Source organism: Anoplopoma fimbria, chromosome 19, assembly GCF_027596085.1.
Source record: "Anoplopoma fimbria isolate UVic2021 breed Golden Eagle Sablefish chromosome 19, Afim_UVic_2022, whole genome shotgun sequence".
Taxonomy (NCBI): domain Eukaryota; kingdom Metazoa; phylum Chordata; class Actinopteri; order Perciformes; family Anoplopomatidae; genus Anoplopoma; species Anoplopoma fimbria.
In genome coordinates, this window is record NC_072467.1 from 15,217,656 (window position 1) to 15,245,231 (window position 27,576).

General features: G+C 42.4%; 2 protein-coding genes across 2 annotated transcripts; one reads left to right on the forward strand and one right to left on the reverse strand.

Moving 5' to 3' along the window:
- Positions 1-228: 228 nt before the first annotated feature.
- On the forward strand, positions 229-10,152 carry gabarapl2 (GABA(A) receptor-associated protein like 2). The gene is made up of 4 exons (XM_054619708.1): positions 229-518; positions 1,773-1,828; positions 3,441-3,613; positions 9,964-10,152. The coding sequence occupies exons 1-4, from the start codon at positions 485-487 to the stop codon at positions 10,076-10,078; spliced, it is 378 nt and encodes a 125-aa protein (XP_054475683.1). The 5' UTR covers positions 229-484; the 3' UTR covers positions 10,079-10,152.
- A 2,033-nt stretch (positions 10,153-12,185) lies between these two features.
- On the reverse strand, positions 12,186-24,881 carry adat1 (adenosine deaminase tRNA specific 1). Its single transcript, XM_054619992.1, has 9 exons — positions 24,561-24,881; positions 24,099-24,167; positions 23,432-23,486; positions 23,177-23,307; positions 22,263-22,848; positions 19,940-20,085; positions 17,916-18,015; positions 17,705-17,791; positions 12,186-14,557 (listed from the first exon to the last, which is right to left on the reverse strand). The coding sequence occupies exons 1-9, from the start codon at positions 24,742-24,744 to the stop codon at positions 14,425-14,427; spliced, it is 1,491 nt and encodes a 496-aa protein (XP_054475967.1). The 5' UTR covers positions 24,745-24,881; the 3' UTR covers positions 12,186-14,424.
- Positions 24,882-27,576: the final 2,695 nt, after the last annotated feature.

Genomic DNA, 27,576 nt, shown 5'->3' on the forward strand with positions numbered 1-27,576 from the left:
TTACTTATAGAGAACCTTTGGAGTAAGTTACACATGATGGTTTCAATAATTTTAATCCAATTATATAATAAACATAATTCTGTGTACTTTTAATTTTTGGTACTTTAAGTATGTTTTTATGTGTTTTTTTGAATGCATGCTTTTAATAAAAAACGTAACAAAGTATTCTACACAATGGCATCGCTGCTTTTACTTAAGATTAGGATCCGAGTACTTCTTTCACCACAGCACGGCATTTGCTGGACCGATTGTTTCCGGGAGACCGTGAAGGCAGCATCATCATCGCCACCCCCCAGCTCTCAAACAGTGACGTCACCTCACAGCTCGACAGACAGTTGGAGGCTCAGCGCAGAGACATTGTTGACGTTTTGTGTTGATCGCTTTCGTCTGGAATTTGTGGGGCATCACGCCGACAGTATCCGCTGATTAAGAAGCCGGCCTTTTCCTCGCCACCGTCACGCCTCAGTGCGGGGATCCAGCAAAGATGAAATGGATGTTTAAAGAGGACCATTCCCTGGGTAACGGGGTTTGGATTGTTATGAAACGAGAGATGCTCGTGTCATGTCATGCGCCCTCCTTTCTGTTCTGCCATATCATTCCACATAGGTGCAGTAACGCATGTTTGTCACGGACCGGTGGTCCACAGCGGCTAACGGTGCATGTCTAGCAACAAATGCTAACATGTTGGTACTGCTCGTGTAATGACCGCTGTCGTAATCCGGCTCACCTGTAACGTTGCTGATACATGTTGGTCAGGGGCCAAAACGTGTCTTGTGTTTGCATGGGGACGTTTCACCGCCAAACTCCATTCAAGTACCTGACCATTTAAGTTCGCCTCTAATACATATTGGTAGGAAATGGCTAAGTGGAGAACATAATTAAACATTACACCACAATGAAGCCCTTTCTCTCAACAGTAACCTTTTTTTTTTTTTTTTTTACATTGCTCCACACTGCTCAGGCCCGTCCTCCGGGGCGTTTTGCTGACGAAAGACAGCGAAAATTTCGAGCAAAATAAATAAATAAATAAATAAGAGCCTCATATGTAGTTGAAATTGGTGGTGACTGTGTACTAAGCGGGGGCCGAATTTAAGAGTGTCATCTTGATATTTATTCCAGGGCTTGTAACGTGTACCACTAACGTTTTCATGTGTAATGTTTCAGGGTGATTATTCATTTACCAGAATTTTGAATGGAGTTTGGTGTAAAGTTCTGCCCACACTCAGTTAGCTGGGGCAGGCTTGTCTTGCAGGTTCATAAGAGCTTCCCGTTTCCACGTCCTCTTCAGTTAACCTCAACCATCTTTATTTAAAGCAACGCTGCCAAAAGTAGGCCTCTTATCTGGGCTAATGAAAGTGTGCAAAGTGCTGGACCTAAATGGATCCACCACACCACATCTTATCGTCAATCACCTCTCCGGCCTCTGTTCAGTGTCTGCCTGCTGCATCTGGTCCTGCCCACAAAGCATAGGAATAGAGGCACTATCACTATTTGATAGTGATAAGAACCAACATGTTTAGTATCACTTGATTAAGAATGTTGTGATTAGGATCACTACCAAAATTAGTGAAGATAATCACACTTTGACTTGGTGCATAGTTGCATCCACTCCTCTGTTCAGGTGTCTTTATGCTGGGCTTGATCCTATACATGGAGCACCTACAGAATGGGCTTGGCTGTGTTTGGCAGTAAACAGCACGAGAGGCTCCCAGGAGGCCTCACTCATCCCTTTTAATCCTGACATCCTGTTTGTTTCCCCGTCTCTCCCTCAGAGCACCGATGTGTGGAGTCAGCCAAAATACGCAACAAATATCCTGACAGAGTACCGGTGAGTAGGAGGGGACAGGGGGTTGGGATGGGATGGGCGTTAAGGGTACAGATAGGGCCTTTCTCAAACCAGACCCCCTCCACCACCTCAACACTCCGTTTGTCCAACCATAGTTGTGCATCAAGCAGCAACCGTTACACAAGTAATAATTGACAGTGAGGGAACAGTGGAGTCATTACATCCACTCCACATAAAATAGGCATTAGGCCTATGGAGTGAAATCAGAATCTGGTTCATTGCCAAGTAGCTTTTCACATACAAGGAGTTTGCTTTGTTTGGTGCATTTACAAGAAATATACGTATAGACTACAAAAATTTGTCAATACAAATATTAAAAATAATTATTAAATAGGCCTATTTTTTTATGTGGACAATGTATCTGTTGGTAGAGGTGAATTCTAATGGATGTGCAAAGGTTCAGAGCGCTCAAGAATTAAAAAAAAATATAATTCCTTGTTGGAATTTCTTTTTTTGGTAAACCTCTTCTTGTTTTTACTTCTGATGTTTATGAACTTCTCGTTCTTTGCAACAGTCTCTATGAATACACTTAACAATCAATTGAACTACCGTTTTCTAGATTCCCCCTTTTTTCCTTAATACAGTGTAACCTTTAAGTCGTTGATATCTCTATGACAATATTGAATTTCTGTCTAAGTTTGAGCAGTGTACGTTTGTTCAGGTAGTTGAGAGGAACAATCGTTTGCAGCATCTTCCATGATGAACTCAAAACGCTGTTGCACTTCCACTTCCTGTTAATTTGTTTGGGATGGCCCTCAATGTGGTGGACCCTTCACTCGAATGTGCAAACTGAGATATATGGAGTAGGGAGAGGTATTCGTGGGTTTTCCCCTGTTTATAAAACCCAAAAAACACACACCCAGGGCCTTTTGTGTGGATGGCAAAGCCTGTTTAACTCAATCCCCTTACCCAATTTCTGCATTCTGCATCTGCTTCAAAGGAAGACTGGTTCCTCCTATTGTTAAAGGCTCACTGCATTGTTAGACCTCACAAGAGACACTGGGCTCAACACCGCAGGGCATTGAGAATAAGAGCATGGTAGAACTGCTAAAATATTGATATTCATTTTGAGACCATTGGTTCCCAACCTGAGGTCCGGCCCAGGATGACCGCTCTAATGTAGTCAAAATTAAATTTGCACATGTATAACTAAAATCATAATAACACACATACTGGATAATATATAAAAAAGTCTGTATGTGCAACTAAATATATATATTTTGTCCTCACCCAAATATAGTCCTCCACATTCTGTTTGAACCCTGTATTTCTGCACAGTGTCATATAAAGATCCGGCTAAACTAATATTATTAGTACTATAGTATTTGTAGAATTGGATTCCAATGGCAGCTGGATAGGATTGTTTCCTACTTGTGGGATTTGAACATTTGTTGAAAAAAAACTAGATGGTTTGTGTTTATCTAATGAAATATTCTTCTTCATCCACATTTGAAATAAAGTTGATGAATCAATCTATTAAAAAAAAAAAATTCTCATGCAACTAACATTCATAAACCTGGGAAAACTGCATATTAGAGCGTGCCATACCACACAGTGTTAAAACCCAGTTTTTCCGTTAATGCATGTGCTCCAGGTGATAGTGGAGAAGGTCTCCGGCTCTCAGATAGTGGACATCGATAAGAGGAAGTACCTGGTGCCCTCTGACATCACAGTGGCCCAGTTCATGTGGATCATCAGGAAACGCATTCAGCTGCCATCAGAGAAAGCCATCTTCCTCTTTGTCGACAAAACAGTCCCCCAATCCAGGTGAGAGCAGCAGATCGCCGTCGCATAGCGGAATAAAGTAAGACAGAAGCTGTGTTTCTATTCACGTATCTTTATGAACGTATTGATGTATCACAGTAAAGGAAACTGCAAAATTCCAGAAAACTTGGGCAGAAAGTTTCGTTTCAGGTGTTTTTTGGCTTTGTCCAAAAAAGAGTTGATGTAGTGAACGTTTAACTCAGGACTGACTGGCTTTTTCAGCTGTTGACTTCTTTCAAAATAATCCCATAATGCATGGATCCTTGTCTTGGTCTCCAGACAACATCAAACATGGGGAACACTAGCTGACATGAAAGAACCCTTAAAATTTGCTCGATGAAACCAATTCGCGAATGTTACGTGACCTGTTTTGTTTCCTGTTCGCAACCTCTACTTCTTCTACTGTGTTTACTGGTGGATTATCACCATGTGTAGTTTAAAGTGCCATCTTCTGAACAAAGTACGCTGTATAGCCGAGTTTATTTGCTCCAAACCAAATGATGGAGAAGCTCGTAATTCACATTTTTTTTTACAACATTTCAGAAGCTAGCTTGACAACTGAATGGAAACACAGTTAGTGAAATCTTAATCGCAGAATTGTTCCTGTTTTCAATCTTCATCACTTGTGTCGTGAAGCACCAAAGCATGTGTACCCCAAAGTACCCAGCTGGTACACCATGTTAAATGCATCACATAGGCCTTGAGTGGCTCTTAGCTTTTTGCTGATAGTCTTATTTCCTCGTAGTAATTTTGGTCAGTTCTCAGAATAAACATTTGAATAATTGAATGATAATAAACCATTATCTGTTACAAGACAGAGCAGCAAAAGAGGTTTGCATAATTCTGTGAAGTGACTTTTCTGGTAACACTGCACAATTCACATAAATCTATATCAGAACCAAAGCAGCCAACCTCTGGTTCTTAAAGAAGAAGCCAATGCTAAAATGCATTAGCTTGCATGTAAACATGAGTTTATGGTCTCAATCTCTGGTTTCAAGTCTTATTCAATACAGAATGATGTTCATTTAGTAAATTATGGTCCGTTTTGAAGTATAATAGTTAATAAGGCAGGGTATGCTTTAAGGGCGTGGCTACCTTGTGATTGACAGGTCACTTCCATGGCGTTGTCAGGTCTGGGTTTTGTCCTTTTTTTTTGTCTTAGAACTTTAACCCTATCACAGGGGGTTTTAAGTTCATGAAAGTTCATTTTAATCTTTTGGTCATTTGGTAGTACTTCTTACAGTCTTTGATTAGAACATCAGGGAAAGCAGACCAATAGTGACCTCATCGGCTGCACACATCTCCAAGCAACTTTTGCACTTAGATGTCATCCAATCACAGCCGTTGGAAACACCGATACAGAGGCCAGAAGCATAACTCCACAAATGTGTCCAAAAAAATATGCAAAATATCTGAAGTATTTAGTTTAAAGATTTTCCGATTCGTGGTGGAGGGGTTTGTGTGCCCCAGTGATCCTGAGAGCTGTGTTGTCGGGGGCAATAGCTCCTGGTAGGGTCTCCCAAGGCAAAGTGGTCTCGGGGGAGGGGTCAGACTAAGAGCGATTCACCAAACCTCAATGAATCGGACGATACAAGGTTGTGGCACCTCGCCCGGAATAGGGAAACCGGGGCACCCTCCTGGAGCCAGACCTGGTAGGGGAGCTCGCCGGTGAGCGTCTGGTGGCCGGGCCTTGGCACATGGGGCCCGGCCGGGCCCAGCCCGAAAAAGCTACATCGTGCCGCCACCCTGTGGGCCCACCACCCGCAGGGATAGGCATTGGGGTCGGGTGCAATGTGAGCTGGGCGGCAGGCTGGGGCGGAAACCTGGGCGTGCTGACCCCCGGCATCACAGACTAGCTCTAGGGACGTGGAATGTTACCTCTCTGGCGGGGAAGGAACCGGAGCTGGTGCGGGAGGTGGAACGCTACCAGCTAGATATAGTTGGGCTCACCTCCACGCATAGCACCGGTTCTGGAACCAAACTCCTGGAGAGGGGCTGGACTTTTTCCTTTTCCGGAGTTGCCCAGGGTGAGAGGCGCCGGGCGGGTGTGGGGATACTCACAAGCCCCCGGCTGAGCGCCGCTGTTCTGGAGTTCTCCCCGGAGAATGAGAGGGTCGCCTCTCTGCGACTGGGAATCGCAGGAGGAAAGTCTCTGACTGTTGTTTGTGCCTATGCACCAAACGGCAGTCCTTGGGTGGTGTTCTGGAAAGGGCGCCGACTGGGGACTCCATAGTTCTTCTGGGAGACTTCAACGCTCACGTGGGTAACGATGGAGAAACCTGGAGGGGTGTGATTGGGAGGAACGGCCTGCCCGATCTGAACCCGAGTGGTGCTTTGTTGTTGGACTTCTGTGCTAGTCATGGACTGTCCATAACAAACACCATGTTTGAGCATAGGGAGGTTCATAAGTGTACTTGGTACCAGAACACCCAAGGCCAAAGGTCTATGATCGACTTTGTAGTTGTGTCATCAGACCTGCGGCCATATGTCTTGGACACTCGGGTGAAGAGAGGAGCAGAGCTGTCAACTGATCACCACCTGGTGGTGAGTTGGATCAGGTGGCGGGGGAGGCTGCCGGACAGACCCGGTAAACCCAAACGTGTAGTGAGGGTGAACTGGGAACGTCTGGCTGAGGATCCTGTCCGCAAGGTCTTCAACTCCCACCTCCGGAACAATTTCTCTTGCATCCCGGGGAGGCTGGGGACATGGAATCCGAGTGGGCCATGTTCAAATCCTCCATTGTGGAAGCTGCTGCTAGGAGTTGTGGTCGGAAGGCGATCGGTGCCTGTCGTGGCGGCAATCCAAGAACCCGCTGGTGGACACCAGCGGTGAAGGAGGCCGTCAAGCTGAAGAAGGAGGCCTTTCGGGCTTGGTTGGCCGAGGGGTCTCCTGAATCAGCAGGCAGGTATCGGTTGGCCAGAAGGGCTGCAGCTGCGGCGGTTGCTGAGGCAAAAACCCGGGTGTGGGAGGAGTTCGGCGAGGCCATGGAGAAGGACTTTCGAATGGCCTCAAGGAAGTTCTGGCAAACCGTGAGACGACTCAGAAAGGGGAAACAGGGCTTTTCTCAGGCTGTGCTCAGCAGGGGGAGAACTGCAGACCCGGACTGGGGATATTGTCGAGCGGTGGAAAGAACACTTTGAGGAACTCCTAAACCCGACCAACACGTCCTCTGTGGAAGAGGCAGAGTCTGAAGACTCAGGGGAAGTCTCGTCCATATGCCTGGCGGAGGTCGTTGAGGTAGTTAAAAAGCTCTTCAGCGGCAAAGCGCCAGGAGTGGATGAGATTCGACCGGAGATGCTAAAGGCTCTGGACATTGTTGGGCTGTCTTGGTTGACACGTCTCTTCACTGTCGCGTGGAAGTCGGGTACAGTGCCTGTGGAGTGGCAGACCGGGATGGTGGTTCCCATTTTCAAAAAGGGGGACCGGAGAGTGTGCTCCAATTATAGGGGTATCACACTGCTCAGCCTCCCCGGGAAAGTTTACTCCAGGGTGCTGGAAAGGAGGCTCCGTCCGATTGTCGAACCTCAGATTCAGGAGGAGCAATGCGGATTCCGTCCTGGACGTGGAACAGCAGTTCGGTGCAGCGTCAGCAGTGATGCGGGCGTTGTACCGGACCGTTTTGGTGAAGAAGGAGCTGAGCCAAAAGGCAAAGCTCTCGATTTACCAGTCCATCTACGTTCCAACCCTCACCTATGGTCATGAGCTTTGGGTAGTGACCGAAAGAATGAGATCGCGAATACAAGCGGCCGAAATGAGCTTCCTTCGTAGGGTGGCTGGGCTCAGCCTTAGAGATAGGGTGAGGAGCTCAGATATCCGGAGGGAGCTCGGAGTAGAGCCGCTGCTCCTTCGCGTTGAAAGGGGCCAGCTGAGGTGGCTCGGGCATCTGATCAGGATGCCTCCTGGACGCCTCCCTTTAGAGGTTTTCCAGGCACGTCCAACTGGTAAGAGGCCCCGGGGTAGACCCAGAACACGCTGGAGAGATTATATATCTCGTCTGGCCTGGGAACGCCTCGGGGTTCCCCAGGAGGAGCTGGAAAGTGTTGCTGGGGAGAAGGACGTCTGGAGGACCCTCCTTAGCTTGCTGCCCCCGCGACCCGGCCCCGGATAAGCGGAAGGAGATGGATGGATGGATGGATTTTCCGATTGACTTGAAGCAGTTTTCTCTAGAGGGCCACTGATTGTTTATATCATATTACACACTGCTGTTAAGAATTTTAATCCGAGCCAATAGACCAAAAATCAGCCATAGCTTAATGCAGATATATATATGTATTGATGAACCCTTAATTACCAGTTTATTGGATACACCCATCTAAAACTAATGCACACAAATCCTGAAATTAATCGTTCATTTTTTGTGTTGTTGCTAATATTTTGTCTACCCAATTAATATGAATCGAGGATGGACAAAATGTTGGAAACCCCTCTCCACGCTCTAGCTAGTGTTACTTCTCCATCCACCTGTGTACTATGTGCCGGGCGTTTATCTGTCCCTCTGGGTTACTGAGGAGCAGAAACATATGAGCCCCTAGTATTTGGTAATCGATCTCCCTGTGAAAGAGAATGAAGCCACGCCTGCACTCTCAATTTACACTGATCAGATCCCCCACAGCTATTTTAGTTATGCATATACATGCATTGTATCTGAGGAATCTGACCTGCTATCCAGACCTCTGCATTCTATCCATAATGCCTCTCTTGGGGAAACTGGCTCACACTCACGGCTGCATGTAGTTTTTTTTTTTTCATGTTTGGCCTGCGGAGGAGTGACGTAGAGACGCTGCTCTGGTAGAGACACATTTATGAGATTTATAAGTTGTATCTGACTCTGGTGAGACAGCAAGAAAGGGTTATTCCCAAAATGCTGTGCTCTCTTTAAATGTAGTAATGGATCCATTGAGTAGTATTCACAAAAACAAATGCACTCCCAATCCACCAGCGCTGTTCCAAAAGTGGCCCTATTATGCTTTTCCACTTTTCCCCTCTTCTTTAATGTGTTATATATATATTTTTGTACATGTAAAAGGTCCGTAGATGTAAAACCTGAAGTCCACGCCTAAAAGGAGTTACCCTCCCCCTCAGAAGCTCCTGAGCTGCCTGAAACGGCTCGATTGAATTCTCTTCTTCACTTCTGTAACTTTATGAGGTCACAATGTTACAGAAGTCACCTAACACTCTCCGGCTAGTTTGGCCCTCAAACAGCAAAAGAGAGAGACGGAGCTGAAGCTCCGGAGGAAGAGTTTTTTGAAATGTGAAACGTTGACCAATCACAACAGAGCGGGCTAGCTGACTCTGGAGGGAGGAGCAAGCGCTACAACGGAGCATTTCAGAGAGAGGGTGAGAAAAGGACAGCCAGGATGAGAAAAACAAGGAGGATTATGAGCATTAACGCATGTAAACATGTTGTAACTGTAACTTGAGATAAAAATATGCACCCGGAAAATAGCATAATAGCGCCTGTTTAAAACTTAAACATCCTCAAATGTAGATCATGGAGGAATAGGAGACATTTTGGACAAAAAGCTCAGTTGTTACAATAACATTAGTGAGATGTCAATCACAGAAGCCCGTACTAAATCATACTCTGCTTTATTGTATATCTGACTCTAAATGGACCATAATTTACTAAATGAACATCATGCTGTATTGAAGAAGACTTGAAACTAGAGATTGAGACCATAAACTAATGTTTACAATGTTTACTGAGGGAATAAATCAAGAGTGAAGTAGAGTCATTTTCTCATAGACTTCTATACAACCAGAGGAGTTGCCCCCTGATTGACAGTAGAGAGAATGCAGCTTTATTGTGCAAGTATAAGGAACTTAAGCATTGGCTTCACTTTCCAAAGGTTTCTGCCTGGTACCGCAGCAATATTTCATGGAGTGGCTTTGGAAGGAGGCCTGAAGGGAGGGGAGTCATTTTTTTTAATCATATTTATTCAAATTCTAGCTAATTCTTGCTGGTTTCTTCAAGGTTTGCCTCCTCCATCTTTAACAAGTGAAGATCTACTGTTCCTGCCCCATATCCTTCAGCATGTGGTAGTACCACATGGTGGTATAATGTTACAATGAAATATTTTTCGGCCTAGACTTGTTGTATCTACAGCATTTTTTAATTGGAAAGCATTTCCTAAATGTTTGTGCTTCTGCTTTTTGAATGTGTTTTGTCCTTTTAGGGCAGCTGTAGGTTTTAGCATGTAAAACGGACTTCAAAATTCTGTCGCTTAGCACAAAACAACCACTATTTAAGGCGTTTGTCTTCACAGACTCATACATATCTATATATATATATATATATATAATATATAATATAATCGATTGTAATTAAATGCCGTGTGTGCTGTGTGTTGCAGTCTGACTATGGGCCAGTTGTACGACAAGGAGAAGGACGAGGACGGCTTCCTGTACGTGGCCTACAGCGGAGAGAACACCTTTGGTTACAAGGCCTTTTATACAACACGGGGTTAACGCCACGCACACGCACACACACACACACACACACACACACACACACACACACAGTAGGGCCCGACATACACTGGTGCACCATGTATTAAACATTGGCCGTTTTACGTGTTACACAAGTAATGCACCTACATACTTGGCACAGTTATTTACGGTCAACTTTTGATACTATAAAACACATTTATGGTGGAAATGAACTCAACCGACATGCTACAATAAACAGGTTACAAACTGGCTTGACGTGCTTGACTTTTAAAGACGGGTCTCTGGTCACGATCGTTGTTTTAAAAGGTTAGTCGTGTGGAGAAATATTGTCAACACTGCCGTTAAAATAAGAGTAAGAAGGCACATTATAGGCAAATCATTCATTCTCATATTGCCATTAGTATTAAACTTTTAAAGAAAACTTATTTAGGCTCTGACACACACACACACACACACACACACACTCGTCAATCATTACCCGATCAGGCTCCATTTTGCGTCAGTCCATCTTTGTTGTCACGGATATTTGTGTTCAGCAGACTTAAGAATAATCGTACAACCAGAATCATAAACCACATTATGGATGTATTTGTATGGCTCGTCATATAATGTATAAAAACGTCAGTATTTAACATTAATGCCACAGGAACACTGTGCTACGATAGGCTGAGAGAATGACTGTAGGCATGTGAGAGAAAGAAAGATGGCGGCCGACACTGCTGAGACGGTGGAGGATGGTGGATGGAAGCTGCTGGTGAGGAGTCAGCCGGTGTAAATTGTGTCCAGCTCCAGCCAATAGGATGTCTCTCTGAGTGCTTCCCAGCCCGGCTCTTATCAATTTGCACATCATGTTGGCTGGATGGATGTCGGGGGGGGGGGCGCAAAACTTTACCTGTTTATCGTGTCGACTTGTGATATTTCTTACGTTGTCATCACGGGGGAACTGTCTGTGGAATTATCTGTTCCACATTTTCTGTTTCCACAACTTGTCAGTTTGTGTTCAGGAGGACAGCCGCTGATACACCGTGAGCCATCAGCACACAAACAGCTAATAACATTAGAAATATTATGACGTGTTACTTTTTAACTTTTTTTTTTTTCCTTCCTTTTTCCTTGGAAAAGACACGCTGTATTAGACCCTGACCCTGCACACAATCTATTTAAGTCGTAAAGCTTAAAACACACAGATCTAAGCGGAAATGTTGGTTAATAAAATGGTTGGTGTTTTTTATTGTGCTTTCCCACGTTAATGATTAAATGCCCGTTTAATGATCTGTGTGCTCATAAGCCATGGTTAAAATTTGCAGCAGAGGAATTCACATTTCAGATACTTCTAGTAAAGTGTTGCTCAGATCAGTAAAAACTCAGAACCACTCAGGTGACGCTGACATTCTGGCTGCATTTCACCCTTTACTTGACCACATGGTAGTATTCATATTTGTGCCCCACCAAGCCGGTTGTAGCTTTCAAACATGGTATGTAGATGTGTAATATATTGATGGAATGCTATGATATTCAGTGTTGTTTTATTTCGTCAGTGTTGTATGTTTAATATATCTTAAAGGCATAAAGGAATTTTAGATATCTGAAAAAGGTAAGGTAGCTGGAAGACCTGACCAATAAAAACGAATGTAAAAGGAATCGGGAGGTGTTTCTGTCTTATTAATGAGGGATATGAATAATATGTCTCTAATAACTTTCTCTTCCAACACTTTCACTTGCTACTTCTTGGAAAATGAAAGTTTGGTAGCCAAGTGTCTACAGCACGTGCCATATATTCACAGAGTCCTGGTTTTCGACTCGGATCTCAGGACCTTTGTTTTTACATCCTACGTCTCTGTCCCTCTGCCCGTTTCCAGTCTGCCTCTAAGCGGTCATCTACGCTTATTACAACCATTGTAGCTAAAGAAATTCAGAGAAAAAAATTCCAAGATTAAATTGGCAAATTTGAGGAGAAAAACAACTGACACATTTTTGAGACTATCAAGTCATACATTTCTAAGAAATAAAGGAGTTGAGTGCAAAACCCTTCTTTCATGTTCCGTCTCTGTTCTTTTATGAACATAAATAAATACTAATACTGTAGAAGTTACAGGAAAGGAGAGACAAACAACTTCTATCTTCGACTACATGAAGGCGTGCGTCTTTTATTTCAGCCCAGCTAGCACTAAAAACCAACCGTTTAGGAGACGTTACTATGGTTACCAGAGTTACACACTGACATCTCTGTGTGAGGGGAAAGGCCCATTACATAACTGCCTTTGTTGAAACAGATTTTTGTTAATTACGTGCTTAGAGTTAGCAGAGGAGAGGAATGTCTAGATTCTAGACTCTAGAATGACCTGCTGAGCCTGCTTTGCTTTACACTCGGCTCACGTTACCGCGGCGCACTAGTAATGCTATACATGTGCGTACCCTTTTTTGCATCTCGCACGAAATGAGGTCACAGGAAACACTTAGAGCGTCTCAAGCGTCTGTAATGTGAAACGGAATAAGTGGGTGTGGTTTAGTTACTAGAGGGACCCATAAGCTAACGTCAGGGGTTTTATATGATGGTGGGGTTTGCTGGTCGCCCAGAATGACATTTGATTGGGTAGATTAAAATAAATACCCCAAGTTCAAGATGATTCAAAATTATTTTTGTTTTACAGAAAGAGAAGAGAGAGATTTTAACAAAACATTTAGCACATTTAGCATGCAGATACATTTACAATTTACAAAGGAACAAAGGATTAAAAGGAGGAAAATGTATTTTTCACATCACTGTCTTAAAGTTGTTTATGTTTTATGCAATTATGCACATTTGAGATATTGTCGTACTATTACAGGTAATGTAAGTAGTATGCCAAGTTAAAAAAAAGGTATTTTGAAGTACAAAAGTAGTATGGCTTAAATTATGGTTTCTGCCATAAATATAAATTCTTCATTCAATTCCCCATAATGCATCTCTGCAGCTTCACTTTATAATATCCTCCCTGCCTTTCACACTTTATGACCCCTGTTCGTAACCTAATCTGTAATGATTTTGTAGTGATGTCTCCACCAGGGTTACTCTCCCAGACTTCCTGTAGACCATCTAGGACATAATACTAGTGTAGCCATGCTCAACAAGTATTGGATACTCATGCACAGACACTCATGTTCTAAGGCAGGTTTTTTGGGGGCGGCATGTTGTAATTCAATTAATTTGAGAAAAAAATAGATTTTTGCACCCCCTCTTGGTTGTGTTTTCAGACATTGGGCCAATCACAGGTCAGTATTGCCTTGTTCTAGTCTTAGCCAATGGCTCATAGCTGCAGCTAATTCACGTTCATGTTTATGTAGCAAGCTAGAGATAAGATCACAGTATGTGATCTCAAAGCAAGTTTGTGAAGAAAACAGGACCTATAACGGCATCGGGATAATGTTTGAAATAAATGACTATAACTGTGTGTTTAGCGCTAATTAGCAATTGATAGCATACTAACGCGCTGAACAAAGATGGTGGCAATGGTAGACATTCCACCTGGCAAACATCATCACAGAGCGGCTTGCCTGGCTTAAGACTTTGAGCCACACTTTTTGTGAACATAAAAAGGCTGTTGTTTTCTTACATAGGGTGAAAAACATTCAAATGAACAGAGAGATACTCCGGTTATTTTCCTGAGCATCGCCTGCTAAATGTATGCAAACAATTAAAAGAACATTTAAAACGCACCCTTAAAATCACCACCTCTAAATCTCTTAAACTCTCTACTGCAGAGGAGTGTGAATGACATTGAATACACACTGTAAAGCTCCCTGGTCGTAACTTACAACATGCTGTTTGGTGCTGAGCCCAAGTGGGTCGTTACTCGTCAGTGGAATCTGCTGAGCTAAAGCAATGAAACAAATGGTCCTCAGTCCCTGTGGTGATTTGGTATGCCGTCTTCCATGAGGGACATACCTTTGCAGAAAAATGCAGGTCCGACTTGTTCTCTGTCTTTATAAATGAGTTTGGTGAAGAATGGAATCTACCCTGACATGAATTGTGAGCACGCTGGTCCTGAGTGATCATTACTGTTGTCAGTTGGTCTCACAAGAATGCTTGGTCTGTGGGAGGACAGGTACAGGTTCCACTGGGTTTTTCAAAACCAGAACACTAGCCGGCTGCAGTCACGACATGTCTCACACATACATTATGAAAATAAAACCGTCATCTGAGGACACAGAGCGGGCGGTCAGCAACCTCTTGTGACCAGCATGAGGGAGCAGGGTGTCCTGGGCTGTGGAGAGTCCAATATAGCCAGACAATATTTATCCAGACCTCAAACCTCGCTGACCAGCTGGACCCAACAGGCAAGCTGGACCGCCGGCGAGGACTTTCTCAGCTGCAGAGTGGCGTTTCAGTGGAAGAGCAGGAGATGTCGGTCACTGCGTGGCCACAGAGGGAACGCCTGGCTGTGCAGCTGCTGCCAGGCCTGCTGGTACGAGTGGGAAGCATGTTTGAAGTCCCAGTAGGTCTTCAGCTCTGTTCTCCTGAACAGATACACATAAAAACATGAGGGGAGGAACACAGTTATGCTCACACTTTGGTTCTGTATACATGATCCAACAAATACTGTAATTAATGAAAGCTAAAGTCACGTGTGTTACATAGGAGGGGAAAACAACAATAACAAAGAGATACAAAGCAACTACAAAGAGACTCAAAACTACAAAGAGACTCAAAACTACAAAGAGACTCAAAACTACAAAGACACTCAAAAATACAAAGAGACTCAAAACAACTTCTGAGTCTTAAAACAACTGAAAAAGAGGGGGAAAAAAGTAAAGAGAGATGCAAAAAAGCTGCAAAGACACTCACAAAGACTAGAAAAAAGGAGAAAAAAACTACAAAGAGAAACAAAACAACTACAAAGAGACACGTAAATACAAAGAGAATCAAAACGACTACTAAGAGACACGTAAATACAAAGAGAATCAAAACGACTACTAAGAAACTGAAAACAACTAAAAAAGTGGCACAGAATTACCACAAAGACAAACAAAGCAACTACAAAGAAACACAAGACTACTACAAAAAGATACACAACAACTACAAATAGATGCAAAACAGCTGCAAAGACACTCATAACGACTATGAAAAGGACAAAACAGCAACAAAGTGACACAAAGCAACTGCAAAAAGACACAAAACAAGTAGAAAGAGACTCAAACTACAAAGACACTCAAAACAACTCCTAAGAGGCTGAAAACAACTAAAAAAGAGGCACAAGATGACCACTGATTGACACAAGGCAACTACACAATGATGCAAAACAACTACAAAGAGAAGTCTTGCTGTAGGTGAGGTGTTGGGGCTGTATGCATGTCTGTGTCCAGGGCCCATTGACACATAATAATGCTCACATGTATTCATTTTGGAAGTTCCTTCCATTCCAAAAGATTAAATTCCATCAGTGCTCTCTGCATGAATACAAACATCCATTATGCTCAGCCGGAGAGTGCTTGTGTTACACTGAAAGTCCCATTGAATGCCATCAGGGCCACTTATCAAATGTCTCTTTACCCTGCTCAGCTCCTTTGTAATAGTAACATTTTTATTTTCATTTTTGTGAGACTTTTAATTAACTTAACCTTTCAGTTTGTTGCTTTTGGTTTGCTATTTTTTAATTTACTGTATTTATGGTATTTAATTTAGATTATTGCTATTTTATTGTAATTTGTGCAGGTATTGTAACCAAAGGATATGTCTAGTGATATTCTGTTTTTTTCTTATTGTCATAAAACCAATAAAAAAAAACCCAGAAACAACATATTGACACGACCCAACCGTGAAAACCATTTACAACCAGAGTTTTTTGTTTTTTTGCTCAATAACTTGATGAACACAGTTTTGTATTTGTAAATTCAACCTGGGAGGAAAAATCAAATGATTCTAAATCCCCTCATCCAGAGCCACCGTTCATGTTATTAGTGTTTTTCATGCAATGCCAAAAGGTCTGCAGCAAAAAGGTTAGAGTGCCAACTCCTAATCAGGTTACTTTACCGCATCAGGAACACAACCTGGTGCAGATAGAGGCCACGTCCACATTAACCCGTTTTCACTTGTTTTCAAATGAAAACGGGGTTTTAAGATCTCCGTCCACACATGCGTTTCAGCATCGTTTTCGAAATTATGTGCGTCCAGACTTGCTCCCCTGAAAACGAATATCATGTGACTATTCACGTACACTGGGCATGCGCATGCCGGTGTAAACAGGAAGTACATTGGTTGCTTGGTTACAGATAATACGATTACACTACTCTTGATACTCGTCGTGCTTGATACTTAAGAACTTCCTCTAATATCTTCCTCCATGAACTCAAACAGACACATTTCGTGGAAGTTTTTAGAAGTTTTATTTTTCAAGCTTAGCTACAACACTGCAGGTCTAACTCTGTCTCTCCCACACAGACAGCACATGTACTTTAAATGAACAGTCATTAAACGAAGTTTACTAGATTATGGGTCCATACATCTGGTCAACACTAGTACGTCATTAGTCCGTTCCATAAGGCTGGTAAGGCCACGCCCCTCTAATCTCTCCATAACAGCTGATTCCAGCTGAAGCCAAAGACAGCTAACCCCCTCCGGGTTGCCATGGGTCACCTGTGCTCCCCTGGGTCCTAAGTCCCTACAAGTTTGAACGTCTATGTACAAACATTTGTAACAAATACCACATTATCCATGTTGAATTAATCTGGTAGTCGATCGGTATCAAGGCTGTTGCTGTTGTTCTCTTACGGAAAGGGGTCACGTGGTAAGGGGGTGACGAATCAGGGAATGACACGTCATAACTGCTAAGAACCAATTACATAGCGAACGCCGGTGCCTACGTCATCGTTTTCGGACTTCTTCGTTTTCAGTCATCCACACTATCATGAAAACACGGCGTTTTCAAACTTATTCGTTTTCGGTGCCCTAAAACGCTGTGTAGTGTGGACGCTCGGTGCAAACGGAGAAAAAGATATGCGGATTCATTTGAAAACGGGTTAGTGTGGACGTGGCCAGAGTGTCTGTCTGCTTTATGCAATGATTTATGTCCCGTCAAATAACTACACAACGCAGATACATGGACACTCCCTGTGATCAGTAGTCTCTCCTCACCAGACACACCACTGTCATTGTGTCCGTGTGTAAGCCGTAAGACTGCACTGGGATCAGGTTATCTGCTAAAAAGCTGATGAACAGAGAGACCACTGTTCTCCTTGTGGAGAGGATCCTCAGCTTTAGCACACACGCACACACACACACACACACACACACACACACACACACACACACACACACACACACACACACACACACACACACACACGCACACACACGAACAGGGAAGACCCTGGATGCACAACGTGGAGAATAACAGATGAAATGTGAGCACTAAATGTCAAACACACAAAGACCCAGCCACAGCACACACACATGCATACACTCACACACACAAAAACACACAAACACAGTATTTGTTGTGTCATCCCAAGCGCTTTAAGCAGCAGAGAGATGAGACGAGAGTTTCCCACACGGACAAACTGATGAAAGCCAGATCCAATTGTTCGGAGGTCTTCATTGTTGTTTTGGGTTGTTTAAGGCAGTTTAAAAACCACAATGACATAATCAAAGAGTCTACTGTTTGTTACCTGAGGGAGTCAGGAAGTGCTTCAGGATCAGTGGCCGCCACCACAGACAGGAAGGAATGGAAGAGCTCCAGTTTACACAGGAGAGACCTGAAGACACAAACATGCATGAGTATCATGAGTTTTGGTGTTGATGAATAGTCTATATCGTGACAACAGTGACCTCTCCTTTATATCATGATAATGTGTGATGGACTGAGAGAGTTGGCTCTACCTGGCTCCAGCTGTGCCCAAGGCCTTCTTGGTGACTCCGTGTTTGTAGCCGTTGGCGGTGACATCTAGTGGCCGCTCGGGCACATTACACCAGCTGATGGCTGAAACACAGGTGGGCTTTTCTCACTGCATCTCGGTCCCAGGGCTCATCACAGCCCCAGACACAAGCAACACAGATCATTGCAGACTCTATACATCTTCTCTGAATTTGGATCCCTGACATCGGGAAGAAGACTCTGTGTGCCAAAATGCAAAGCCAACTGCTGGTAGCTGTTGTTTGCTCCAGCCTCCATCAAGCTGCTGAGCTCCGATACATCGTAGTGCAGTAGAGCCATGTCTCTAATGTATGTTTTAAGACGGTTTGATGTTGTTTTTGTGATGTGTTTTATTACAAGCAACCCTCTGTCTCTCATATTGATATAGTTTTCAACTAGCCTACATACTACAATAGCATAACAGAATTCCTGATATTCATATTAGGGCTTTTGTTTACATCTGGCCACCCCTATGAACAATAGGGGAACCACGGCAGGAGGAAATTAAAGATTATTACAAGTGACAGAGAAAAACAAGATTTGTGTTCAGCGCACATTTCAACCAGAACTAGATAAAAATCTAACTGAAAGTAGGTGAAGTATTAACACTGTGTCAAATACACTTGATTTACACTTGAGACCCACTTGGACTCAAAAAACAATTATTTGTCACTTGCAATTGTATCTTGTCTTTTTAAAAAGCGTACTAATGCCCAGCAATTGCAAAACATGTATTCTAAAATATGAATAGTGATTGTGAAGGAGGATTTTTCACCCTAAAAGACACAGCCTGCCAGATGTACTGCTGGTTTATCAAAGCGAGCCTGTCTTCACATCTGTTAGTGGACCTAAATGGACCTGCTTTGGACAAATTATATCCTGTGCCTTTGGTGAGAAACTGTGTGCATGTGTGTCGGTCAGAGAGAGAGAGGTGAGTGTGCTGTGCGTATGTTGTAGCAGAGTGTAGTTGTTGGGTTGTGTAGTTGTGTGTGTAGCCTCATCAGCCTTAGTGATGTGTTTGCAAAGTGGGTACAGACTACTGGTCCTGGCTTGTGTCCATGAAATCTTGGATATTACGTATTAAGTCTGTGTAGGACTTCAGCCTAATACTGCGTAGTACTTTCGCACATAAGGTATTAACCACCAAAGATGGAGAATGCCACCTAAACAAAGTGACTTTACAGATCTGTGTGCTATCAGTGAGCGGGCTAGAGAACATGATACAACCAGACATTTGAATGCCGTCGGCTCTAAAAGGTTCAGTGGTGGAATGGTAGCAGTGATACATATATTCATCATACTGTTGGGGTGGACATGATGACCAGCTTTGTGATAGTTTTCAAAGATGACAGAAAAGTCAGGTGACCCAAACAGCCGGAATAAGTAGAACTTACTTCCCGGTACTCGCTCATGGCCGACAACATAAACATCATAAGCATCTGTCACACTCAGTTTATGAGTTCAAACAACTCAGAACAATAAAAACAACACAGTGACCATGAGTGCTTTTTACCAAACATTGACTTAAATTTATAACCAATGATCAGTTTGGACCATTAGACATCCTTCAGCACATTGTTGTAGAATTGGGAGAATGCACGCCATGCTGGTTTAATTACCGCTACTTAAAACATGGGATCAATGGGAAAGATTCAGCGGTTTAAGGCTTGCTAGTGTTCAGGTCGTCTGACAGTTGGTTGCTTTCAGAGATAAAGTTGTTAGGGTTAAATACCGTGTTTGACAATATAATTCAATATCCCTTACTTTATGTTCAATTACCTCAAACAATGGACTTTTGTATGGTTTTCAGGCACAAGTCAAAGCTTTCGAGGGTTTTCTGATCATAAATAAGACTTGGATGTTTACACTGTGCCGTTTATAAGTCAGAAACTGCTAATAACCGTAATTCCTATACAACGTGAATGCGGCGTCGCTGCACCTGTCTGGTCCCTCAGACTGAAATGTGTGTGTGTGTGCGTGATGATCCTACCTGCTCCACAGGAGGAGATGCGTCCCTGTCCGGCCTGGTGTCGGAGCTCGGTCTGGGCCTGGCTGAAGGGGAACTCCAGGCCGGACTGGAGCAGCTCAGGTGGACACACAGAGAAACCAGCTGGGAGGTCCGTCACATGGGAGCACCTGGGGAGGAGGGGAGGACTACAATGAAGACAGTCTGCTGATTCCCTACCACTGAAAAAAATAGACCTCCACTATACTCCAACACTGTTTAAGTTACAGCGACTGGTGAGGAATAATGGAATCCTCACACAGGACAAATACACAAGCTGGTAACAGTGTGGATGTTCAGCATCAATACATCTGGCTACTATTACATTAATAAATAAAGCCTAAATTATGATGTATGCATGACGATAATTATAACAATCTCGCCTCCAAAGCCAACTTGATGAGACGCGACCGAATTTGTTACTTTGTTACTTAAGTAAAAGTATGACAGTGTATAATCAGGAAAATGTGCTTACAGTATAAAAGTACTCACATTTAGCCAAATAATCTTTTTAGTGGTTACATTATTAATTTATTCATTATCCATTAAAGCTTATCCTGTTAAGGATTGCGGGGGGGCTGGAGCCGATCCCAGCTGTCATTGGGTGAAGGCAGGGTTTACCCTGGACGGGATCTTAATGTTGGCTGCAAAAGAGCTAATTTTATTCACTGTATTTTACTGTTGGGTGTTACATATACTCATACTTATAAATATTATATCTAATCATCTATCATATCTATTATCCGCACATGTTTTTCCTCAGCATAATACTAAAATCTAGTGAAGTAAAAATCTTACCTCTAAAAATAGAATATAAATTGTACAGTACTTGAGGAAATATACTTGGTTACTTTCCTCTACTGATTAACACCATGTTGTAAGAAAAAAGGGTGTGATAAACTTAGTAAGTCGGTCTAAATGTCTCTCACCATTCCATCATGTTGAAATATTTAATTGGTACTTGTATTTGGTGCGTTGTTCTCACATAATTCATGATTAACGTTTATTGGTCTGTGTCACTCTTTTTACCATTATCTCTTTAGGGGATTTTCACACATGATGCAATACGTGCTTCCACACTAAGTCGTACACAGTTGAACATTTGCAGCACACACTCTGATGTAAGGCCCACACAAAGCTCTCATAGAAGATAGTTGACTGATCACAACAGCAGAAGTACAGCTGAGTCTAACCACACTAATGATGGCTCTGTGTGGTACAATGATGCTGAGGCTTGTACGCCGAAATAGAATGCAGCCATCATCATGGTATGCTGAATTTAGGGGGGCGGAGCTAAAAAAGATCTGACACAAAATACAGTAGGATTGAGTTTGGCATTTTGGCCGTCACCATCTTGTTTTTTTGCTACCAGTGAACTTAAGTGTTCATATATGGACTGTTACATGCCCTGCTTTATGGTCTATTTGACTCTAAATGGACCATAATTTACTAAATGAACATCATGCTGTATTGAATAAGACTTGAAACTAGAGATTGAGACCATAAACTCATGTTTACAATGTTTACTGAGGGAATAAATCAAGAGAGAAGTAGAGTCATTTTCTCATACACTTCTATGAGAGAGAATGCAGGCTTTTCCACACCAAGGTGGGATGTTAAAAGTTCTTGATTTAAGAAACAGTGCGAACCTCAAATATATTTAATTCACAACATGTTTGTGAATTAAATATCTAAATCACTATTATTATTAGTCACATTAATATTATTAGTTCCTGTACCATTACGCTTATTTGCTTTGCTTCACCCTGGAGTCTTTGTGTTTCTCGCCTCGCAGGTTTCCATGAATCGTTGTGGTACCTGGACCGTGGTCGTGCCTCCTGCTGTGACCCGGCTGAGACCCACTGCTACGACCATTATTATTATTAGTCACATTACTAATACTATTCCCTATATCATTATAATTCTACTATAGTCATTGCTGCTGTTATTATAAGTAGTCTTCATTTTTTCCTCCGTTACTCTGCTTACTACTGTGATTATATGAATAATTTATGTCATATACATTGAATGTGTTGTAACTCTGTTATGTTGTTAATTCTGTCCACATGACATCTATTGCATTCTGTCCATCCTGGGAGAAGGATCCCTCCTCTGTAGCTCTCCCATAGGTTTCTTCCCATAGGTTTTTTTAGGGCAGTTTTTCCTGTGCCGATGTGACAGAGGATGTCGCATGTGTACAGATTGTAAAGCCCTCTGAGGCAAATTAGTAATTTGGGATTTTGGGCTATACAAAATAAACTGAATTGAATTTAATTAATTTGCTTATTGTTTCAGCGTCCCTCCTTACCTTGTAACCAAAGCTCTCTGCATCACTTCCTGGCTGTATGGACACTCCCCCACCACCACGGTGCTGAAGTAGAGCGCCTCCTGCAGGTAGTGGGACAGCAGCGCGCCCTGGAAGCCCAGAACCCCCCATCGGGCCAGCTTGTCGCTGCAGGAGAGGGACCGGGTCGGTTCTCCTCGTCCGGGCTTCACTCGGAGCACCCCTGTGCTGTGGTACCCCACCCCGGGGCGCAGGGGGTCGGCTGGGCCGCCAGAGACGCACTTGGCCCCCGTCCTGTGAACGTCCAGCACCTGGGGATGTGGTCCCGCGCTGTCAGAGGGGCCAGGTGTTTTTGCGGGCTGACTCTGCGATGGATTTTCATTTTTGGGTGAATTTGAAAGGAGGGATTGTTTTGCGTCTCCTCCGTCGCACAGATCCGTCTCCTGTCCCTCCAGACGGGGACGTTTAACATGTTTTCCTTCACTTGGTACCTCAGCTTCTCTTTTCTGGCCTCCTCTTCCATCAGTTCCTTCGTGGCTCTTTACAGATGTGACAGGGGGACAGGGCTGAGACTGGCTGTCAATCATGGGGATGATGGCGGCATCACCACCTTGTAAGTCACAAGAAGGTTCAGCCTTTATTTTTGGATTAAAGCACACTGATGAGAATAAAAGTCCCTGACAGTATTCAGAACATCTTCTTTGTAGGAAGTAAAATAAACAGAAACTCTTTAAAAATAAAAACATTTAAGATGAATAAAACAACAGCCCAGTAATCAAGGAAAACACATGCACTACGTCACAGACAAAATATGTGACTTACATACATATATCTAAATTGCAACAAATGAAAAATATATATGGCAAAAAATCCTGTGGAATAATCTCACACAAGCAGCTGGAGGTGAACCAGACAGCCGGTTAGCATACTGGACTCACAGGGAGTGTGACTGGTGAAGAAGAGCAAGGAAACTCCGGGCCGAAGCCTCCACTTCCCCCGCTGATCCGCCGGACAGAACACAGAGCTGGTCCCCCCACTCACAGCCCTGTGCAGCTCCTGGATCAGGTACCTACAAACACACACACAGACACAGTGTGGTAGATTCATATAGCTAATGCTGTGCATGCTCAAGCATCAGCATGGAGAACCAGAGTTATAAGGGATACTCATAAACATTCAGAACAAATACACACCTGATGCATCCCCTTCTGGCAATGACTTCTGCATGGCTGTCATTAAGTATGTCCCCTAAATGGTTGAGGGATTCAAGAGAAAGAAAACCGACAAATTGATGTAAAGGTTTGTTTTTTTCAGAAATGAAGACAAACATTTCACAGGTTGAGAATTTATTTGTTTTAATCAAAGGTCCGATGCAACTAAACAGCAAAACCTGTGTTGTATTCACAAAGAAACTTCCATCTAGGCATAGATGAGATGACCACAAAGACACAAAACAACCTCAAAGAGACATAAAAAAACTAAAAAGTGACATAAAAAAGACTAAAAGAGACCAGATCAACCACAGAGAGATGCCAAACAGCTGCAAAATGCCCCCAAGGAGACTCAAAAAGACAACAACAAAAAGAGGCTAAACAACTATAAAGTGTGTGTTTCTTGCTCCTATGTAGGAGAGGCAGTGGGGCCTTTTGCACGTCTGTGCCCAGGGGCCCATTGTCTCATAATCCACCCATGCATCTATTGAGTATAATTTTCCAAAACAACATATAAAGGCAACATGTCTCTGGAGGCCTACACATATTCTCACATGCGCCAAAGAAATAAACCCTCTGTGTGTGAGACGGAGACATCGAGCACTGGACACATAAAGAAGGACAGAAACAATTGATCACCAGCACACACCTTTAGGACTCATAGCGGTCTGTCCAATACATTTGGTCCCAGTTCCCAGAGACACAACCTCCTTCTCAACTGTGAGGAAATAAAGATTTTGATTAGAACAGAATTCATCTCGTTTTATATTCAATACTTTTTCTACACATTTTTAATTTCTACTTTTTGTGTTCTTATTTGTTTTTCTTTGTTGAGCTGCTACTTTGTACAAGTGATTTGGTCCTTTACTGTCTCCTGCTCACCCTTGAAGTCTGTTGGTTTAGGTACATTTACTGTTACATTTCCTATGGGTCGGTTTTGAATGTAACGTTTTACATTAACGTTAGCTAAACGTTACCGTGTTGTATTAGATACGGTGGAGGAAAATGTATAGTTATGTAAAGAAAAGCTCATTTGTGTTATTAAACGTTGTTGACATAAGAAGAACATGAAACATGTTTGTAATGTTGCAGCTTCATTCCGCTGTCCAACCTGTGTCGGAGTCAGCACACCGGGTGATTTGGACCACAGCGGCCAGCAGGGTCCACTCTCTGCCCGGCTCAGGCTTCCCTCTCCGGGGAAGCCGGTTGAAACGCTCGTAGCACAACTTGGCGATTTCGTCCGCGTGCGCCATGTTAAACCCGACAGGGGCCGTGTAAGTGGAGGCAACGGGCATTACAGTGTAAACGTTAAAGCTATTTTTAAACAGTCACGGTGACACATTAATAACATTTGAACAATATGTTTGGTTTAGGTTCGACCAACAGCGCTGCTTGGAGGAATCTCGAGAAAACGAGGAGGTTACTTCCGGGCCAAGTGAAGGAGCGTTTCACCTTCACAATAAAAGTCCTTAATTTATGGAGAACTGAAACACTCTCTCTCTCTCTCTCTCTCTCTCTCTCTATATATATATATATATATATATATATATATATATATATATATATATACTAGTTAAGCACAGTAGGAGTATCTTAGTAGTAGTACATGCAGCAAAAACAGTTTTATTAGATATTACATAAGTTTAAGTGATGGAAGATGTAGAATACCACCAAGATGTTAAATAGTAATTGGCCCATCTGCCAGTTTGTTAAAATATTAAAACATTCAAACAAAGCACATAAAAACACTGAGTGTATGAAGACTTCTAATAAAAAAATTACACCTTAATAATGAAAGAAGTAATACAAATAATGCAAATAATAAAAATGGCACTACAAATAGTAATATCACAGTATAAATACCTAATACTGTATATATAGATTTCTTTAAATAAATTGCTCATAAGGCAGATGAACCATGAAATGTTTTATTATTATTTGAGTACTATTTTATTATGTAGACATTGTTGTAACTACTTTATATATTGTTGGTTAGTTTAATCCATAACATCATGTTTTACAAGCATATGTTTTGTATTTAAAACCTAAATTGATATAGTAAATATAGACAATAGTAATTGTCTAATGAATGGAGTATATTTACTAGGATATTTTGACCTTGAATGTCGTGAATTATAAATCAGAATAGGGGAGACCGGGGGAATTTGTAAAACCCAATTCCTCCAATCAGACACAAGCCAGATTCACGAGTCACAAGACTTAATAAAGCATACTCTGCTTTATGGTCTATTTGACTCTAAGTGGACCATCATTTACTAAATGAACATCATGCTGTATTGAAGGAGACTTGAAACTAGAGATTGAGACCATAAACTCATGTTTACAATATTTACTGAGGTACTAAATCAAGAGAGAAGTAGAGTCATTTTCACATAGACGTCTATACAATCTAACTTATTTTGCAACCGAAGGAGTTGCCACCTGCTGGTCAGTAGAGAGAATGCAAGTTTTCAGACACATCCGCATTGATTTGTCTCGGCAGAACCGGAGGTTGCCGGCTGGTTTAGACGACTGTAAATTTAAATTTACATAAACTTTATACTTCTAGTTTATTAGTTATAGATGACCAATGAAAATATAGGCGTTGCTAGCTAGCAAACGAGATTATATATATTCTGTGCTTTTGTTTGAGCAACAGTGGGTAATATGACTACTTTTGACACTAATGGACTTTATTTGTATAGCGCTTTTCTAGTCTTCCGACCACCCAAAGCGCTTTTACATTACATACCATTCACCCATTCACACCCATTCATACACTGATGCCAGGGGCTACCATGCAAGGGCCACCTGCACATCAGGACTCTAAGTCTAACATTCATACAACATCCACACACCGATGGCGCAGCCTTCGGGAGCAACTTGGGGTTAAGTGTCTTGCCCAAGGACACATCACATTATTCATCGGTTACTTTTCTGACAGATGCAGAATTAATCATGTATGAGGTTTTCCCATTCGTATTTACCAAAACATCCCAATGGAAATTAATTTTGGACTTGGCGAGTGTTAAAAAGTGTACATTAATTTCAAATGGAGGAGCAGAATAGATTATTTACATGTTGCCTGTCTCCATCATCTGCATAGAATAGCACAGATTGAGTTAAAGAGACAGTACAGTCGATGCACGTATTTAAAATAGTGTTTAATCCATTCCGCTCACTTTTTGATGGTCGAGATATCTTCAATACGCCTGGACTCACACAAGACTTGTTGCAAGTTGCAACATTTGGCAAACCGTGCGGTGCTGCTGTTTGGCTGCACCCACTGCAGTTATGGCCAGCTGAGAACACTGAGCCTCTTTGTGCTCTTCGGATGAAACTTACATCTCTTACGCAAAGGTTGAAACTTTTTGATTCTCGCTCCAGACTGTCGTCATTTCTACTGTGGAGTAACTGAGCCGACACTGGCCTAAGATGCTTCCGTTCATCTGAGGTTCAGAGGAGGGACCGCTCTGCTTCTCTGTGTTCACCTTACTTCAGGGTCCCTAATGGACACATATCTTCACTTTCTGAGCTCTGACAGAGGTCCTTAAACACATCTATCACACCACTGTCAGTCTATTCCTTATTGTATGACATCCTTTTAATGGACAAGCTAATTTGGTCTGAACCTTGTTGTGTGTATTCAAGTTATCACATTATGGCAGTCATCTCATTAATAAAAATTATAAACACAGATAGTTAGTTTCCATCTTTTGTAAATTTATTTGGATTTCATTGTCAATGAAATCTGATCGAACCACATCTACAGTTTTAAGTTAAATTCAAAATAAATAATACTTGATTTTCCCCCCCAAAACTTTAACTTTGATTAATGCATGTTAAGAGAAATGCTTAACATTTGAAACCACGTTTTCACTTCTTTAACAATCAACTTAAAGTTCAACAACCACAATGCTTGAATGCTAAGGAAGCTTAACTGCACTAACTCTGTGTTAGTTAGTATGTACTTTGTTGGCCTCATGCTAACATTGTCATTGTGATAATTGTAAGTATTTAACTCAAAGCCCCCTGTGTGCGAAAGCCTTTACTCTGATTTATATAACGTGACCCCTGAATACATCACGTCAAACTGTCTCTCCAAAAAAAACAAAAAAACAACAAAG

Coding starts and splice junctions, on each gene's coding strand:
- gabarapl2 (XM_054619708.1), top strand. CDS start 485: ATGAAATGGATGTTTAAAGAGGACCATTCCCTGG. Junction 519..1,772: donor TAAAGAGGACCATTCCCTGG/GTAACGGGGTTT, acceptor TCTCTCCCTCAG/AGCACCGATGTGTGGAGTCA. Junction 3,614..9,963: donor AAAACAGTCCCCCAATCCAG/GTGAGAGCAGCA, acceptor TGTGTGTTGCAG/TCTGACTATGGGCCAGTTGT.
- adat1 (XM_054619992.1), bottom strand. CDS start 24,744: ATGCCCGTTGCCTCCACTTACACGGCCCCTGTCGGGTTTAACATGGCG. Junction 24,168..24,560: donor GTGTGCTGACTCCGACACAG/GTTGGACAGCGG, acceptor ATTTCCTCACAG/TTGAGAAGGAGGTTGTGTCT. Junction 22,849..23,176: donor CTTCACCAGTCACACTCCCT/GTGAGTCCAGTA, acceptor GTGACTTACAAG/GTGGTGATGCCGCCATCATC.